Source organism: Chrysochloris asiatica, unplaced genomic scaffold, assembly GCF_000296735.1.
Source record: "Chrysochloris asiatica unplaced genomic scaffold, ChrAsi1.0 scaffold00348, whole genome shotgun sequence".
Lineage (NCBI taxonomy): Eukaryota > Metazoa > Chordata > Mammalia > Afrosoricida > Chrysochloridae > Chrysochloris > Chrysochloris asiatica.
In genome coordinates, this window is record NW_006408866.1 from 547511 (window position 1) to 564022 (window position 16512).

General features: G+C 44.5%; 1 protein-coding gene across 1 annotated transcript in view; it reads left to right on the forward strand.

Annotated features, from left to right (window-relative positions):
* Window positions 1-16512, forward strand: part of LOC102811094 (chromosome unknown open reading frame, human C16orf62) — a 134293-nt gene that overhangs the window by 46398 nt on the left and 71383 nt on the right. The window contains exons 9-12 of the mRNA XM_006875954.1: window positions 1078-1137; window positions 11097-11193; window positions 11886-11933; window positions 14471-14564. Coding sequence (XP_006876016.1) covers window positions 1078-1137; window positions 11097-11193; window positions 11886-11933; window positions 14471-14564 — 299 coding nt within the window. The remainder of the gene's footprint in view (window positions 1-1077; window positions 1138-11096; window positions 11194-11885; window positions 11934-14470; window positions 14565-16512) is intronic.

A 16512-nucleotide genomic window follows, 5' to 3' on the forward strand; every position in this document is an offset into this window, starting at 1 on the left:
AATAAGTATGGTGAAAGAATACAACCCTGTCTCACACCTTTCCCAATTTTAAAACATTCAGTGTTCCCATGTTCTGTTCGAACAACTGTTTCTTGGTCTAGGTACAGATTTCTTAGAAGTAAAATTAAGTTCTTGTAGGGCTTCTAATAAATGCCCAAAGGACACACCGTTCCACCATGTAAGCCTTAGTCCGAGGGCACTAGCTCCTCTAGCTCCGTGGGTCAGCAAACCTAGCTCCCAGTTAACTGCATGCAGGTACCCCACTCCACAAATGAGCTTCCTGCTGAAAGTCACTTGCCCACTGCTTTGTCTGGTGCTCTGGCTCTTGCCTCTGCTTCTGCTCTGAAGGCATGGATTTCTGCTCCTGGACCGAGGAGGTTCAATGTGCAGGAATCTCAGGGTGCAGAGGGCGTGTTTCACTCCTGCCTCTTCTTCTTTGATGGTAATGAGGTCTCCTTCCCACTTCTGAGATAGCTCAACTTAAACCCAGCAGGATGGAAAAACTGGCCAAGTCCCTTTTAGATTTCCAGGTTTTTACATTTACAATTATCCCTATTCACAATCAGTGACAACTGAATGCTATACTATCAGCATCTTTCCCCACTTTGTCTTATCCAGACCCTTCAGGAACAAGTCATTTGGTATGAGTTAGAAAGACAAAAGTAGAAGAGACATTAAATAGCCCACTGCCCGGCACAAGCTCACTGCTATCGAATCGAATCTGACTCATAGGAACCCTATATAGAGTTTCTGAGACTGTACATTTTTATGGGAGCAGACAGCTTCGTCTTTCTCCTGTGGAGTAGCAGTTAGCAGCCCAAGGCCTAACCCTCAGTATCACTAGGGCACCTTTGTTCCTAATTGTTATTGTTAAGTGCCATCGAGTCTGTTCTGACTCATTGCAACCCTGGACAGGGTTTCTAAGTAGCAGCTGGTGGGTTTGAACTGCTGACCTTGTGGTTAGCTGTCTGGTCCTTATGCTATAGCACCATGCCAGGAGTTCTAATTAGCAAATGTTTATTTTGTCTTTGCTCGTAACATGTGTGATATTAATGTTATATGTCCTTGTCTCCACAGGAAAATTAGTGTATGAACGCATCTTTTCCATGTGTGCGGATAATGGCAGCGTCTTGCCAGGTAATGTCTACGGCTGTTCCTTTGGCTTCATTTGGTCTGCCCGGGTGGTAGATCACTAGTCAGTTTAATGTATGTTTTATTGAGACCCAATGAGGTTTTTATGACTTTTTTTTTTCTTTGGTGTGTTAACAGTAAAACTCGTACTGATTGGTTGTTGATCATTTTTGTCTTCTGAAAAGACGTTGTTAAGTGTATGGAGTCAGTTCTGATTCATAGTGACCCTGTGTAGGGTCTCCAAGGAGCAGCTGGTGGGTTTGAACCACTGACCTTGCGGTTAGCAGTCCAGTGCTCGTCCTACAGCACCACACTAGAAGTCCATTGGGAGGTTTTAAAACAGGCCTGCTGTGGAGTTTAAGGAGCTCTGGTAGTTTAGTGGTTACGAATCGGGCTGCGAACCGCAAGGTCAGCAGTTTGAAACTACCAGCTATTCCACAGGCGAAAGATGAGGCTTTCCGCTCCCATGAAGATTTACGGCTTCAGAAACCCTGACTCCACGGCACATAACAACAACTGTAAACTGTAACAAGTCATTGGATAGTACAATTAGACTCAGCTGACTGTTGATGCTCAATGATTTTCCTCTGCTGTCTGACATTGCTACTTTCTTTCTTAAGCAAATTGCTTTAAAATGAAACAGAGCAGCTTTATACAGCTGTATCTTAATAATGACAAATCAATCAATAATGACAGATGCTTTTGAAGCTCTGATCTATACCCAGGTGATCCGTGCATTTAAATTTATTGCCAATCAACTTTCGTGCCCCAGGAGGTTATAATGGGGCAACTAGATTATAAATCACACTGTGTTTTCTTTGTCTCATCAAGAATGATGATGATATGTCTGGCACCATGCAACTCTTAGCAGCACCTTCCTTTTGCTTTCTCTTCCTGGGGCTCCTGTACGGAATGCTCTCGTCTGGGCTGAGTCAGCACAGCCAGCCAGCCTCCCCTTCTCTCCTTGTCCTCAGTTCCCAACAACAGCGCTTCCCTGGGAACTGATGAGAAGGAGCAGGGACAGTAAACCCACTGTCTGCTGTCACAATGGTTAAGCATTCTGCTGTTAACTGAAAGGTGGGTGGTTTAAACCAACTCATACAGATTACCAAAAAACCCTCGACTGTCACCTAATCGATTCCAGCTGCTAACAACCTGGGTGGCAGAGTAGCAGTGCTCCTTAGGCTTCCCAAGGCAGTCACCATTATAGGAGCAGATGCCACGTCTTTCACCCATGGAAAACCTGGTGGGTTTGAACCACTGACCTTCCCATTAGTAACCAAATGCTTAACAGCTCTCCTTCAGGGCTCCTTCAAGATTGTTATTGCTATTGGTAAGTGCCATTGAGTCGGTACCAACTCACAGCGACCCTGTCTGTCTAGGATTTCTGAGGAGCAGCTGTTGGGTTTGAACTGTGGACCTTGTGGTTTGTAGACCAGTGGTGATCCTACAGAGCCACATAGCCTCAAAAACCCCATGGGACAGTTCTACTCTGTCATGAATTGACATTGCGTTGATACTACCCAATAACCACAGACACATATACACATGCATGTATGTATGTACATGTCAAAAATAGGATTTTTAGATATTCACATGCATGTTGAAATGTAGACCTGTGTATAACGTTCCTGTGTGTGCACACACTCAGACTAAACCACTTCATGTGTGTGTTTCTCAGAAGTAGAATTCCTCAGACCTTTAGGGCTGGAGAAGCTCTGATACAAGTTCTCATCAGCAACAGACCAAGGATTTGCCCAAGGCCCTGCCACCAGCTCGTGAGAGCCCTGTCGGAAGCCCTGGACCTGTGCTGTCCAGACTAGTGGCCACTGGCCATGTGTGGCTTTTGAGCGCTTGGGATGTGGCCAGACCAAATTGAGATGTGCCATGAATATCTAGCGTGCGGCAGCTGCTGGGTCACGAAGGCAGTTTGAACCTCAAGGTCAGCAGTTCAAACCCATCAGGTGCTCCTTGGAAACCCTATCCAGGGTCCCTATGGGTTGGAACTGAATCTATGGCACTGAACAGTAGCAACAACAACAACACAAACAAAAGATTGCTAGGTATTGAATGAATCTTTTTTTTTTTTTTAAAGAGGATACATTGTTGAAATAACCGTATTTTGGCCTAACTGGACTAAATAAATACTTTATTCAAATTGATTTCCCCCCTTTTATTTTTAATTGTGGTATCATGCATACTCCTCTCCTTCGGTTTCCTGGTATTTTGATTACCGTTGCTTATGGCATGTTCATCTTTTATATATGGCTTCTAGAACACTGAACAAGGAGCTCTGGTAGCATAGTGGTTACAAGTCGGGCTGCTAACCTCAAGGTCAGCAGTTAGAAACGACCAGCAGTTCCGTGAGAGAAAGATGAGGCTTTCTGGTTCTGTAAAGCTTTATAGCCTCGGAAACCCTGTACAGGGTCGCTATGAGTCAGAATTAACTCCACGGCACACCACCACCACCAGCACATTGAATGTTGTAGTGTGGCCCGCAGAATACTGCCGTTGGGCAGTGATGCTGTAGACCAGACTCCAGGTGCTTGTGATGATGAGTCTGAACAGCTCCTCCCTTTTGTAGGCATCTGATTGTGCACTGCTGGGTCTGGAAGGCTAAGTAGGGCTCACCCTGACTGCAGAGGTCTTCTCTGCCAGTTTTCTGGAAGTCTGGGTCCATTTATTTAATTGGCATTGCTCCACAGGCTGTGCCAACAGCAGGAAGCATCCTGTAAACCAAAAAGCCAGACACACAAGGCCAACTACTCAGTGGGGTTTCCCATTGCTCTATGTAAACCTTCGTGGGAGCAGACAGCCTCAATTTGCTCCCACAGACTGGCTGTTGGGTTTGGGTTTGAACCCGTTGACCTTGTGGTTAGCAGCCCAACATGCCGCCAGGGCCCCTTAAATTAGCTGGTAAACCCCACTCCAAACCCACTAGCATCAAGTCGATTCTGACTCTTAGCAACCCTATACAGGGTTTCCAAGACAAACAATCTTTACAAGTAAGAGAGCCTCATTTTCTTCCACAGAGCCACTGGTAGGTTTGAAACACAAATCTTGTGGTTAACATCCAGCGCTTATCCTGTGGTGCCACCAGGGCTTAAACCTGAATATTTTCTTCAGCAGTAGCAATACTTGTATTAAAACAGGCTTTTTGAGAAAGATTCTATTTCCTTATGTTGTTATTGTACACATAACCAGTGAAAATAGTGATGCTGCCTAGTGATATTTTGAGCCCTGGTACGGCACTGGAGTGATCACTGCAAGGTCTGCATTTCAAACCCTCTAGCCACTCTCGGAAACCCTATGGAGGGTCACTTTGAATCAGAACCAGCTCCATGGCACATGACAACAACAGCAGTGGTATTTGACTAACATTTATATTACTCAAAGACTGTTGAATTTGCATCTTCTGCAGTAGTTTCCCCTCTTGTACAACTAACGTTTTAAGGCTAATAAAGGAAACTTTACTAATGGCTTATGCCCTACCCAAACTTTACAAGTTAAAAATTAAAGGATATTTTCATAGTCACCTCCAGTCCTTGTCTAAATACACTAGCACTATTGCCACTAAAATTATTCTTTCCACAAATAATTATTTGTACTGTGAGTGATGCAAAGCAGGCATTTGTTTTCGTGAAAATAATTGCTTGCTTTTTTCCTCCTTTCAGTTAAACTCTTCAGCTGTGTGCACTTTTCTCTTGTTCTGAGAACCTTAAAGGACACTCAGACTTCTCTCAGATTTGGCAGTGATCTTGTGAACATCTCTCTCTCTCCCCGACCCCCCTTAGTTTTCTTAGTTTTGTTACGTTGTTGAGAATCTACACAGCAAAACATACCCCAATTCAGCTATGCCTTCATGCGTCATTTAGTGACATTGACTACATTCTTCTAATACTGGCATTCTCACTCTTACTTTTCCGAGTTAGTCCCCCGCCCCTTTTTTCTTTATAAACTCAGGGCCCTCCAAGATTTCTATCTGATTTTTTAAGTTGCTGCCGTCAGTTTTATCCCAGAGAGATACTTCTTAAAAGAGCATACTACGACTGTGCGCTGGGGTGGGGTGTGGGGGAGCCAGGCTTGCAGAGTATACCCTTTGGTTGGTTGGTGATACATGGAGGGGATTGTAATCATGGATGTAAAACTAATGTTCTCCCATGTAAACGATCACATAATTCACAATAAAACATTAAAAAAAAAAATAGAAGAGCATAGTATTTAAAAGCTAGTTAAGCTAAGCTATTGTTTGGTTTCAAGAAGATTTCAGGAGATATTTTTTGTTGTTGTTTTGAATTATGTGATAGTTTACATGGGAGAACATTAGTTTTACACTCATCCTATCGTATATCGTTTCATTGCCATGGTTACAATCCCCTCCATGCATCATTAACCAACCAAAGGGTATGTACTACAAGCCTGCCCACCCCTGGTTGTCAGCACACAGCCCCACTCCTCTGTGTCTAAAGTCGCCAACTGCTCCATCTGTCCACGTCATCATCTCTGCCTGCATCTCAGGCATCATTGCTTCTCTGGGTAGGGTCCCGCTCTCTGCTCTTCTCCCTTGATGGTCCCAGGGACCTCCACTCTTAGACTGAAAAGTTAATCACTCCCCTCCTTGCTACAAAACGTCTACCTTTACATTTCCAACCTTCACAAGTAGTCCTGATAACAATTATTCACTATTGTATCACAAGAGACCCATCTGCATTTCATTTCAACAGCCCCGCCTAGACAGATTGGAGGGTGTGAAGGAAGGTAGAATCTCCACTGAGTAGTATCCAGTCTATCAGGGGATATTTTTGGTTTAAGGTTTAAAGATGATCTCAGAACAGTATTTCCAGGGGTTCATCCAGTTTCCAGGGCTGCAAAAAGTCTGGAGCCTATGAAAATTTAAAATTCTCTTCTCTGTTTCCCCCCTTTTGCTCAGGATTCTTCTCTAGAATCTTTGATCAGTAGCTCAGTCTTGGTAGCTGGGCTCCATCCAGTTCCTCTGGTCTCCTGGCAGAGAAGGCCGTCTTTCATGGGGGCTGTTCCTGACTCTCCTTCCTTTGATGCTTTAGGTAAATAGAGACCACTTGTTGTGCCTTGAATGGCAGCTTGCAAGCTTTTAAGACTTTGAGGACAATTCTTAGCGACAATAATGAAAAAATATTTTGAAATTGGTGCAGAATTCTGTCTAAAGAAATTAGGTATAAGGAGAACTCTGGTGCCATTTGTAGTCAGTCATTCAAGTCCTGACTGGTGATTTTAATAGTTAAGCCCTTTGCCTTTTGGGTTTCTTGAGAAGTACATACTACTGTTGTTGTTGTTAAGTGCCGTCGTATTGATTCCGACTCATGGTGACCCTTTATGGGGTTTCTGAGGAGCTCCTGGTGGGTTTGAATGCCAGCCTTGTGGTTAACAGTCCAGTGCTGATCCTACAGTGCTACACTGAGAGGCAGTTGTTTCTTCCCCAGGCATAAGTTTACAAAGGTCATCTACTCTGAGTGGTAAAATAATTTTCTTTGGGGTTTGGGGAAGTCATTTGGGTGCGTGGCCTTGGGTCCTCCTTATGAGCTGTTAGTATTTACTTTTCAGTGTTCCCCAGGGCTGTTGCAGGCTGTCTCTGAGTAAGCAGTGGCCCTAACTGACCTCCCCTTTGAGGCACATAAAAGCTAAGTTGAAGTCACATCCCTATAAGCACTGTTATGTAAAGAGGCCTCTGGCTGCGAGGGTAAAGACTTAGCAAACGGAAGAGGATGAGGCTCACTGATTTCCTTTGCCTAAAATAACTGTACAGTTTCAGGGATGAAAAAAGAAGTACCGTAAACAGAAAAAAACAAATGGGAATGAGAAGAAAAATCTCTGGCTTTTAGTCCATCAAAGTCTCTTCTGAATTGATTTCCAAATTATGAATTCATTCTCCACGTAGCAGCCCAAGAGCTAAAGTATCAGTCTCATCATTCCTATCACGTCCTACCACTCACTACCCTGCTCAGAGCCCATCAGGCGGTCCTGTGGCCTCCAGAAAACTCTCAAACTCCTCACCATGACTGCATCCCTGACCTGACTTTTGACCCCCTCCTCCGCTCCGTCTCCTGCTCTTCCTGTGCCTGTTCACCTCCTTGGCTTGCTTTGACCATGGCAAGGTCATTCCTACGTCAGGGCCTTTGCACATGTTGTCTGCTTGCCAGGAATTCAGTCCCTTCAGTGTAGTAGTCACCCATTGGGATGCTAACTGAAAGGTCAGCAGTTCGCAGCAGGAGAAAGATGAGGCTGACTGTTCCCGTAAACATTTGCTGCCTCGGAAGCCTTATATAGGTCTCTAGGAGTCAGAACTGACTCCACAGCATACCACCACCAACAGCTCCACAGGTGATGAGTGTGGCGGGCCTCAGTTCAAAGCCATTTTTTGCAGAAGGAGCCTTCCCTGATACCCCACCTAGTGAGGCCTCAAGCTCCCACTCAGTTCCCTCTAGTGCCTAGTTTCCTATCTTTCATAATGCTGGCTACAATCAGAAATTACCTTTTTTGTTTGCTTATTCTTTATCCTGTTTATCATTTGTCTTCTCCTCCTGGAATATAGGGAGTCCTGGTGTGGCGCTGTGGGTTAATGTGCCAGACTGCAAAGCTGTTTGAACTACAAGGTTGGTGGTTCAAACTCACCAGCTGCTCCTTGGAAACCCTATACAGGGTTGCTATAGGTCGGAACCGACTCAACAGCACTTAACAACAATGACTACTGGAACATAGGAGTCCTGGTGTGGTGCTGTTGGTTAATGCACTGGACTGCAGAGTCATTTGAACCACAAGGTCTGCGGTTCAGACTCACCAGCCATTCCTTGGAAACCCTATACAGGGTCGCTATGGGTCAGAACCGACTCAGCAGTACTTAACAACAGGAATCTTGATGTGGCACTGAGGGTTAAATGCGCAGGGCTTCAAGGTCAGCGGTTCAAGCTTACCAGCCACTCCTCTGAAACCTTATATATAGGGTCACTATGGGTCGGGAATGTAAGCTTTGTAGCCCGGATCTGTTTTATATACTGTTATATCCCCAGAGCCTTAGCTCTCAAGAACCCTTGTTGTTATTGTTGTTGTTAGGTGCCAGCGAGTCGGTACCAACTCATAGCAACCTTATGCACAACAGAATGAAATACTGCCCGGTTCTGGGCCAACCTCATAATCCTTGGCTGCCGTTGTTTCAGTCCTTCTCGTTGGGGGTGGGGGGGGTGTCTTCCTCTTTATCACTTCCTCCATTTTACCTTAGTTATTTAGAAATTTGTGTTGAACAAGTGAAATGAAGAAATGTAGTGTTTTAGGTGGTGCATACAATTAAACACTTAGCTACTAGCCAAAAGGTTAACCTTTCAAAACTACCCAGAGACACCTCAGAAGACGGACCCAATCATCTGCTCCCAAAAGGTCACAGCCCTGAACACACATAGGACCACCATGATTCTGAATAGACTTGATTGGCAACTCACGACAAGTATTCAGTATGAAAAGTTTAAGCCGAGTATAGCAGAATCCTTTTCCTGAATTTTGTCTTCGCCTGGCAGGGAGGCATAAAAGACTGTGTTGATGTTTGCAGACTCCTGTAACTTACAGTCATTGTGTGCACAGCGTGATTTGTTTTTTGTGTGATTTCAGCTCATAGCAACCTGCAGCTATGTTTGTCTTGTCTTTCACTGAATTTCTGTTTCTTCAGATATAAAGTGAGGGATTTTTTAGTTAATTTCAGAGGCTGTGTTTGCTTCTATTCACTTATTTCTTTTTTTAACTTTCTCTTGTGATTTGAATGAAAGTTTACAGAACAAATTGGTTTTCCATTCAGCAATTTCATACGTGTTTTGTTTTGTGACATTGATTGTGATCCCTACTTCCCATCTCTGTTCCTTCTTCCCTGTCCCTTCCTGCCTTCTGACGGTTAGCTCAGTGCCAAAGCTGCCCTTTTGATGTCGTTGTGTTGACTGCTCTAAGGAGCGTGTACCTCTGTGGTGTTTTGGCCTTTAGACGGCAAGCCTCGTGATTCGCTCATTTGAAGGGAAGGGAACCCCCACCCCTCCTTTTTTCAAAAAAGTCAAGATTGACAGAGAAATTGAAGAGCAACCCTTACGTTTTCCTGTCTGGTTCTCTTGAAGCAGAGTCTCTTCTTTATGTGTATGGGTTCAAGCCAGAAAGAGGAAATGGTCATTTTCCGGCCTCTGGAAAATGGCGAGTGAGGGAAGGAGGCTTGCCAGGTCCTGGGGGTGGGTGAACACACGAGACTGCTGAGTCAGAATGCCTACAGTTGGGATTGGTGGCTCGGCTCAGTTACCGGACCACCTGGAGGGTGTCTTTTTCCCTTTATGCTGAATCTGAATTCAGCATAAATCTGAATGCTGAATTTCCCTTTATCAGAATTCTGATCACTTTAGTTGTCTATTACCAAGTGACAGATTCAGCGTTAGAAAAATGACTTACTGCAAAACATAATAAGAGTCAACAAGCTCAGATTCTTGTGCTACATTAAAAGTAATTAAAATTCCCTTTATGTTTGAATCCTGAAATTAATGGTTATTGTTGTTAGGGCCATCAGTCAGTTCCGACTCATGGTGACCCTGTATAGAGTTTCTGAGGAGTCGCTGGTGAGTTTGTACCACTGACCTTGTGGTTAGCAGTCAAATGCTTATCCTACAGTGCCACCCCAGTACTTTAAGTAATAGTATGCATTTCGATGTGAGAGTCCAACAATGGCTTTGCTTTTTGTTTTTCCGTTTTTCCGTATTCCCTTCCATTCTTTATTAAGATGTGTGTCAGGATTAGGCTTGGGATCAGTGTCATACAGTTTCAAATACCAGAAGAGAAGGTCAGAGACCCTGGCGTCTTCTGTCTTGCTGTTCTCATAGCTCAAGATGGCTACAGAACCTCCAGCCATCATGTCTCCATTCCAGCCAGCAGAAAGGGAAAAAAAGGGTGAGGAATATCCTTCCCTTAAAAACATTTCCCAGAAGTTATACTTCTGTTTTCAACCTGAGACCAGAAGGTGGTCATATAACAACATGTAGCCACCTGGCTGCAAGGATAGTCATAGGCCCAGGAGAGAAATGTGATTTCTAGCATTAAAGAAGAGAATACTTAATCAGGTAAACTGACCATTTCTGCCTCCAGGTGACTGCAGTCTTAGCATGTCACTGTTGTTCTTGAGTCCTGACTCTGGCCCTCCTTCACTGTCATGTTTGGCTCATGTGACGCATGATCGCATTTTGTGTTACAATGGAAGGTTCCCAGGGCACTATTGGCAGAGTTACTGATATACCAAGAACTTCTGGATTAGATTAGAGGCAGTGGCTAAGAACAAGGCTATGGAACCAGACTGCCTGGTTTTGAATTCTAGTTCTTCTGATTGCTTGCTGTGTGCTCCGGGAAAGTTCCTCAACATCTCCTTGCCTTCGTCTCCGCATCTATAAAACCTAGAACCCTCTACCATTGAACTGATTCTAACTCCGAGCAACTCAGTCTATACATGGCAGAGTAGAGCTGCTCCTCAGGGTTTCTAAGACTAAATCCTGTGGAAGCAGACTGCCACATCTTTCTCTGGGTGTGGAGCTTGCCTGGACCAACATCTGTAAGCACTGTGGACAGCAGCAGGCGCTTAGAAAGCCTTCATGTGTAAGCCACCACGGCCAAGAGTTGTTTTCTACTAATGATGGTATTCAGAGTCCTGGTGTGGCGCTGTGGGTTAATGTGCCAAACTGCAAAGTCGTTTGAACTACAAGGTCGGCAGTTCAAGCTCACCAGCTGCTCTTTGGAAATCCTATACAGGGTCGCTATGGGTTGGAACTGACTCGACATCACTTCACAACAACAACAACAATGATGGTATTTGGAAGGGAAGACACAGCAGTGTGAGGACCCCACTGCTTGTTCTGCTCTGGGTAACACTTTCATGCCCCAAGCCTCCTAGCAGATAGCTGATGAGTGCTGTTTATGTCTTGCAGATCACTTTTCTCCAGAGAACGTGAATGACACGGCCAAAGAAACCTGCTTAAATTGGTTTTTCAAGATTGCTTCTATCCGGGAACTCATTCCCAGACTGTATCTTTTTATTGGGTGATGATTTTAAAGATAGACTGAAAGAGTTGTACTGTGAATAGAAGTCATGGGATGGGCTACCCCAGGAAGGCCTGTTGGAAGATGGGTTCTTTTATGGGTACAGGCCTGGAAATCCAGGGCCATGCACACAGCAGAAGCTTCTGGAATCTCAAAGCAGCTTTCTGTTTTCTCTTTTGAATACAGTGCCATGTAACAGGCTCTTGTTTCCTTGAGGAACATTCCCACATTAATTCTCTTCATTAAAATGCTTCATCTTTATATATTTCTTCTGATTCCAAGAACTCGAAGGGAATGGGCCAAGCTTTTCTGCACAAAAGCCAAAATTGAGGGACAGAGAATTTGCTTGATCCACACATTGATTCTTAGTTATCTAAAGTTCATTCTTTCCCAATAAAGACTTGATTAGGAATGCTCAAAGCCCAGTTTGAATTTCAGCATGCAACCATGAATCCACATGTGTAACGTTTTCCAAAATTTATTTTAAATAAGTATGAAACCTCAAAAACCAAATATAGAAACCACAGCCACTAGCTAACTGAATTCTCTGGATTGTTGAGGCCCATTGAGGCCTGTGTCTCCTGAACACACGTCTCATTCTGTTCATGAATACTTCAGTCTTTTCCCCATGGGGGTCAGACCATCTGGAAAATGTCCTTAACGGAATGGTTTTGCAGATACGTGGAAGCATCCATCTTGAAGTGTAACAAGTTCCTCTCCAAAACGTAAGACTTTTAAAAATGCTTTTGTTTGTTGTTTTTAGGTACCATCAAGTTGGTACCAACTCATAGCAACTCTGTGCACAACAGAACGAAACACTGCCCAGTGCAGTGCCAACCTCACAGTCGTTGCTGCATTTAAACCCATAAATGTGCTAGAACCATAAAATTTCTAAAAAGTATTATTCACACAGATCTGTATTACACCCACATCCCTCACTCATCACAGAGCTCATTATCTCACATGTCAAGTTTATGACAATAGTGAAAAATCTGCTATCTAGCTGTTTTCTGCATTAACAACCTACATTTGGAAATAATGAATGCTGAGGTACCAGATGAGAGTAACTCGGGCTTTGAAGGTTAAGGTCATGTGTCAACGTGGCTGGACCATGATTCTCAGTGGTTTGGCAGTTATGTAGAATGGCATCCTCCATTTTGTGACCTGATGTGGTTGTCCTGCTTTTTTTTTTTTTTTTTCCTAACCCTTTTGTTGTGAATTGAGTAAAGGTTTGCAATGCAGATCATCAGTTTCACATTCAACAAACCACACACTTTGTTTCATCACAATGATTGCAGTCCCCTCCCTGCAACAAGAGTTATCCAAATTCCTCCTGTGGCTTTTTTCCATTCCACCCTCCTTCACAACCCTTCTGAACTTTGTCAGTGAACTATATTAATATTACCCTTTTGATCTTGAATGGCTGACCATTCCGTGGTGAGCATACCTTGTAGTACTCTAACCCTATGTACCTCCCTACCACTTGGCTGAAAATTGGGTTATGATGGTGAATTCCATTCCAGACCTGAAAGGGGGCCAAGGGCCATAGTCTCTGGTTCCTTCCGTTGTTTTCTGAGTAGTAAGCCTGGTCCTTTATATAGTTTTGAGTTTTTCCCCACATTATTTTCTCCACTCTGTCTGGACCTTCTAATGTGACCCCTTTCAGAGTACTTGGTAGTGGTAGCTGGCTCATGTCATGTGATGCATAGAGTCGAAGCCTAGGTCACGTTTTGTATTACAGTGGAAGGTTCCCAGGGCAATGTCAGCATAGTTATTGGTATACTGAGAACTTGTGGATGATATTAGAGGCTGTGGCTAAAAACTAGGCTATGGAATTAGATCTTCAGGTCTCAGAGTGTTGGAGACTGGTGTTCATGTGATCCATTGGTCCTTTGAACTGGTTGATTCCAAGCATCTTTCGTGTTCATCTTCTTCCGCACCTGAAGAGACAATAGTTGTACATTTGATGGCCCCTCATGAATTTTTAAGATGCCAATCGCTGCTCACCAAAGTAGAGTGTAGAATATTGTCTGTGGACTGTGTTATGGCAATGGCCGGCCCCCATTCTTGCACAACGACCATGTCTGTAAGTGAGGAGTGGGTGTGATGGCAATGTCATAGCAGCTGTCACTTACTGAGTGCTTACTGTGAGGCAGAAGAAGCATCTTCTATGCATTTTCTCATTTAAATCCTAGTGGAGACCTAATAAAGTCAAGACACCATTTTTATCCCCATTTTACGGAGAAGCAGACTGCGTCTAGGAGAGATGATATGAATGTGGGAAATCAGGCCTACTGGCTTTGAACTGTGACTCTACACTTAGCAGCTGTGTGGTCTTGAGCAAGTGATGTAACCTCCCTGGGTCTCGGTTTCCTCTGTGAACATGGTGCTGAGAAGGGGTCCGTGAGTGGCAGAGGTAGCACCCGGCACACAGTAGGCCCACACTAAGTGCCTGCCGCTCCTGCTGAAGCTGAAGATGATGATGACGTCAGAATCAGAAACCTTTGCACCTAAGCCTGGTACTGCACTAGTTTCCTCAGACATTGTTCTCAGAGCAGCTGAGAGAACTGGGGAAACCACATCTGCTCTCCACAAGTCTGTTTGTGGCTGGATAATAAGCTCCCAGAAGCCAAGAACTGACTCCACAGATAAGAAATATTTACATTCGGAACTTACCCCAAATCTATTTACTTTGAATCTAGGGATCTCATAGTTTGGGACATAGCATGGCTCCTAAAACCATTATTTTGCTTCATCAGTTGTAGAAGGGTAATTCCTCAGGCACAGGGCTGTCCTGTGTGGCATAAAAAATAAATCACGGCTCACATTCCTAAGTTACATTAGCATGAGATTTCCTAATACCAGCTTTATAGTAAGGTGCTCAGGGCGGAGGGGCTGGCGCACGGAACAGCAAATCAACATAAAAGAAATATAGATAATGTGAAAAATTAAGAGCACATGAGGGATGATCAGTTACTGGAAAACAATCGGAGGATCTAAGCTGCTGACACTGGTGAAACAAGCAGGACCCCAATAGGAAGTGAGTCAAGGTTAGCCCTACGGCACCAAGTGGAGGTCAAGGTAAGAGGAGCTTTCATACACATGAACAGTCCCAGGAAAAACAGACCTTAGTTTGTTCCTGAAACTGATTTTCTTTTTCTCTTCCTAATTTTAGCAAGTTTAACTTTCTCCCTGTTTTTAAAAAAAGACAAAAGAACATCAGGTTCTCACATCTGGTGTCATGCTGCTGTGTTTCTAACAGGGGGATTTCGGAATGTCTGCCGCGGCTGACGTGCATGATTCGCGGAATTGGAGACCCATTGGTGTCTGTGTATGCCAGAGCTTACCTGTGCCGGGTAGGTGCCTGCCCAGCTGCTGCCCCGGGCCTGTTTTCTATCTCCGTAACGTCCCTGGGGCCTTGCCTGCCCAGCCTCCTGCGTCACTGAGAGTAAGATTTCATTAGTTGCTTATTTTAGGACACGGCTCTTCCAGAAACGGTGGAGCCATACAATTCTCTTTCAAAACTTAATTTTTAAAAGTAGACCAAGTCACTATATCGCTGATTATGGTGTTCAAGGTCATCTTCTCAGAAATGAACTGGTTTTCCAAATGAATTGTTTCGCTTTGCTTGTCAGGAAGGAGGGAAGTAGTCCAGGCTTCTGGGCTGTTGGTCAGGGACTTGGGCCAGGATTTCCTTCTGCCTTGAACTTGATAGTCTTCTTAGCGTTTGTCCCCGAAGGAAGGGGTCAAGGGCATTTGGAAGGAGAGAGATTGGGCTGGTCAGCCTCGAAGGCTTTGTCTTGCCGTTGGTGGGGGGAGGGGGAAGCTCCGGTCATAAATGATGCACCTGCCACCTAAAAACATTAAGTTTTTGGTTATGAAAAATGCAGCCATGGAGAGTATACAGCCTATACAGCCATTCCTTTTCAGCCACAAAGGGTCTTTACCTGCTAGCTGTCCTGCCTGGATGTCAGTGGGGGATTCTCCTGGCTCGTGTCCTCAGCCCTGTTAACCTTGGAAGAGGGGCTATTACCCTGTGCGTATGGTCCCTGGATGGTACAGATGGTTAACATGCTCAGCTGCTAACTAGAAGGTTGGAGGTTTGAGTCCACCCAGAGGTACCTTGGAAGAAAGGTCTGGAGATGGACTTCTGAAAAATCAGCCTTGGAAAACCCTATGGAACACAGTTTTGGTTTTGCTCTGGCACACACCATGAGTCAAAATTGCTTTGGTGGCATCTGGTTATTGCTGTGACTCACTAGGGTCCTGATGAACCTCAACTTTCTGTGAGGACAAAACTTCTTAGGAATTCCTGCCTGCCCAGTGTGTGACTGGCCAGTTTCTTACATCGGAGAGAATGCATCCTCTCTAATTTGCCTCTTACACATGACATCTAGCTAATGACAGAGCCCTTGTGAGTTTAAGTGTCACAAAGAAATCAAGCAGGCATTGTCCTAAGTGAATTAACTGATATCCACAATGAAGGGAACTTGTAATAGATCTATTATCTGGTACGAAGAAGAAAAGAAAACTGTCTTCTGTTGAAGGAATGTGTACCCGAGCCCAGAATGTTTATATATTGCCATCTGCTTGAAACTGGATGTGGGTTGTGTACACAGGAGCATCAAGTATGTCTCCTAGAGTTTCAGGTTGTGAATATATTGAAGACAGAATACACCTTCTGGGACCATGTTTGCTGAGATCCTCCTCCTGTGTGCAGACCCTCCGCAGCGTCTTGTGGGAGAGATGCAAGGATGCCATTGTTGCCTAGACTCTGGCAGCGGAACCCATGAATCCAGCTCACCTGGACGTCAGTTGAACAATTGAGAGTAGAGATTTAGAATCCTGCATGTCGTAGGAAGATGATTCTTTTGGTTGTTTGGAGAAACCAGAAATGAAGGTGGGAGGAGCTGGGGGTGCTCATTCTTTGCTAACCTGCCCCCTTTCAAAGTTGGGAGTAAGGTGCATGGGCTAGGGAAAATACAGCATCTGTTGCCTATCAAGTGCCTTTGACTGGCAGGTATAATTTTAAAACACAGTAACAGAAAGAAAAAGTAGAGGGCAAAGTCGATGTCTCCCCAGAAAGCCACGATGAGAGACCCACTCTCTGGTTGCTGGAGTCATTTTAGCCAGTTCAGGCTGCGCATCCTTTCTTGTTGTTGTTGTCAGGAGCCATTGAGTCGGAACCGACTCATAGCGACCCCATGCACAGCAGAACGAAACAATGTATGATCCTGGGCCAACCTCACTACTGCTGCCACACTTGAGTCCAACAATGATGCCACCTGGCTGATCCATCTCGTT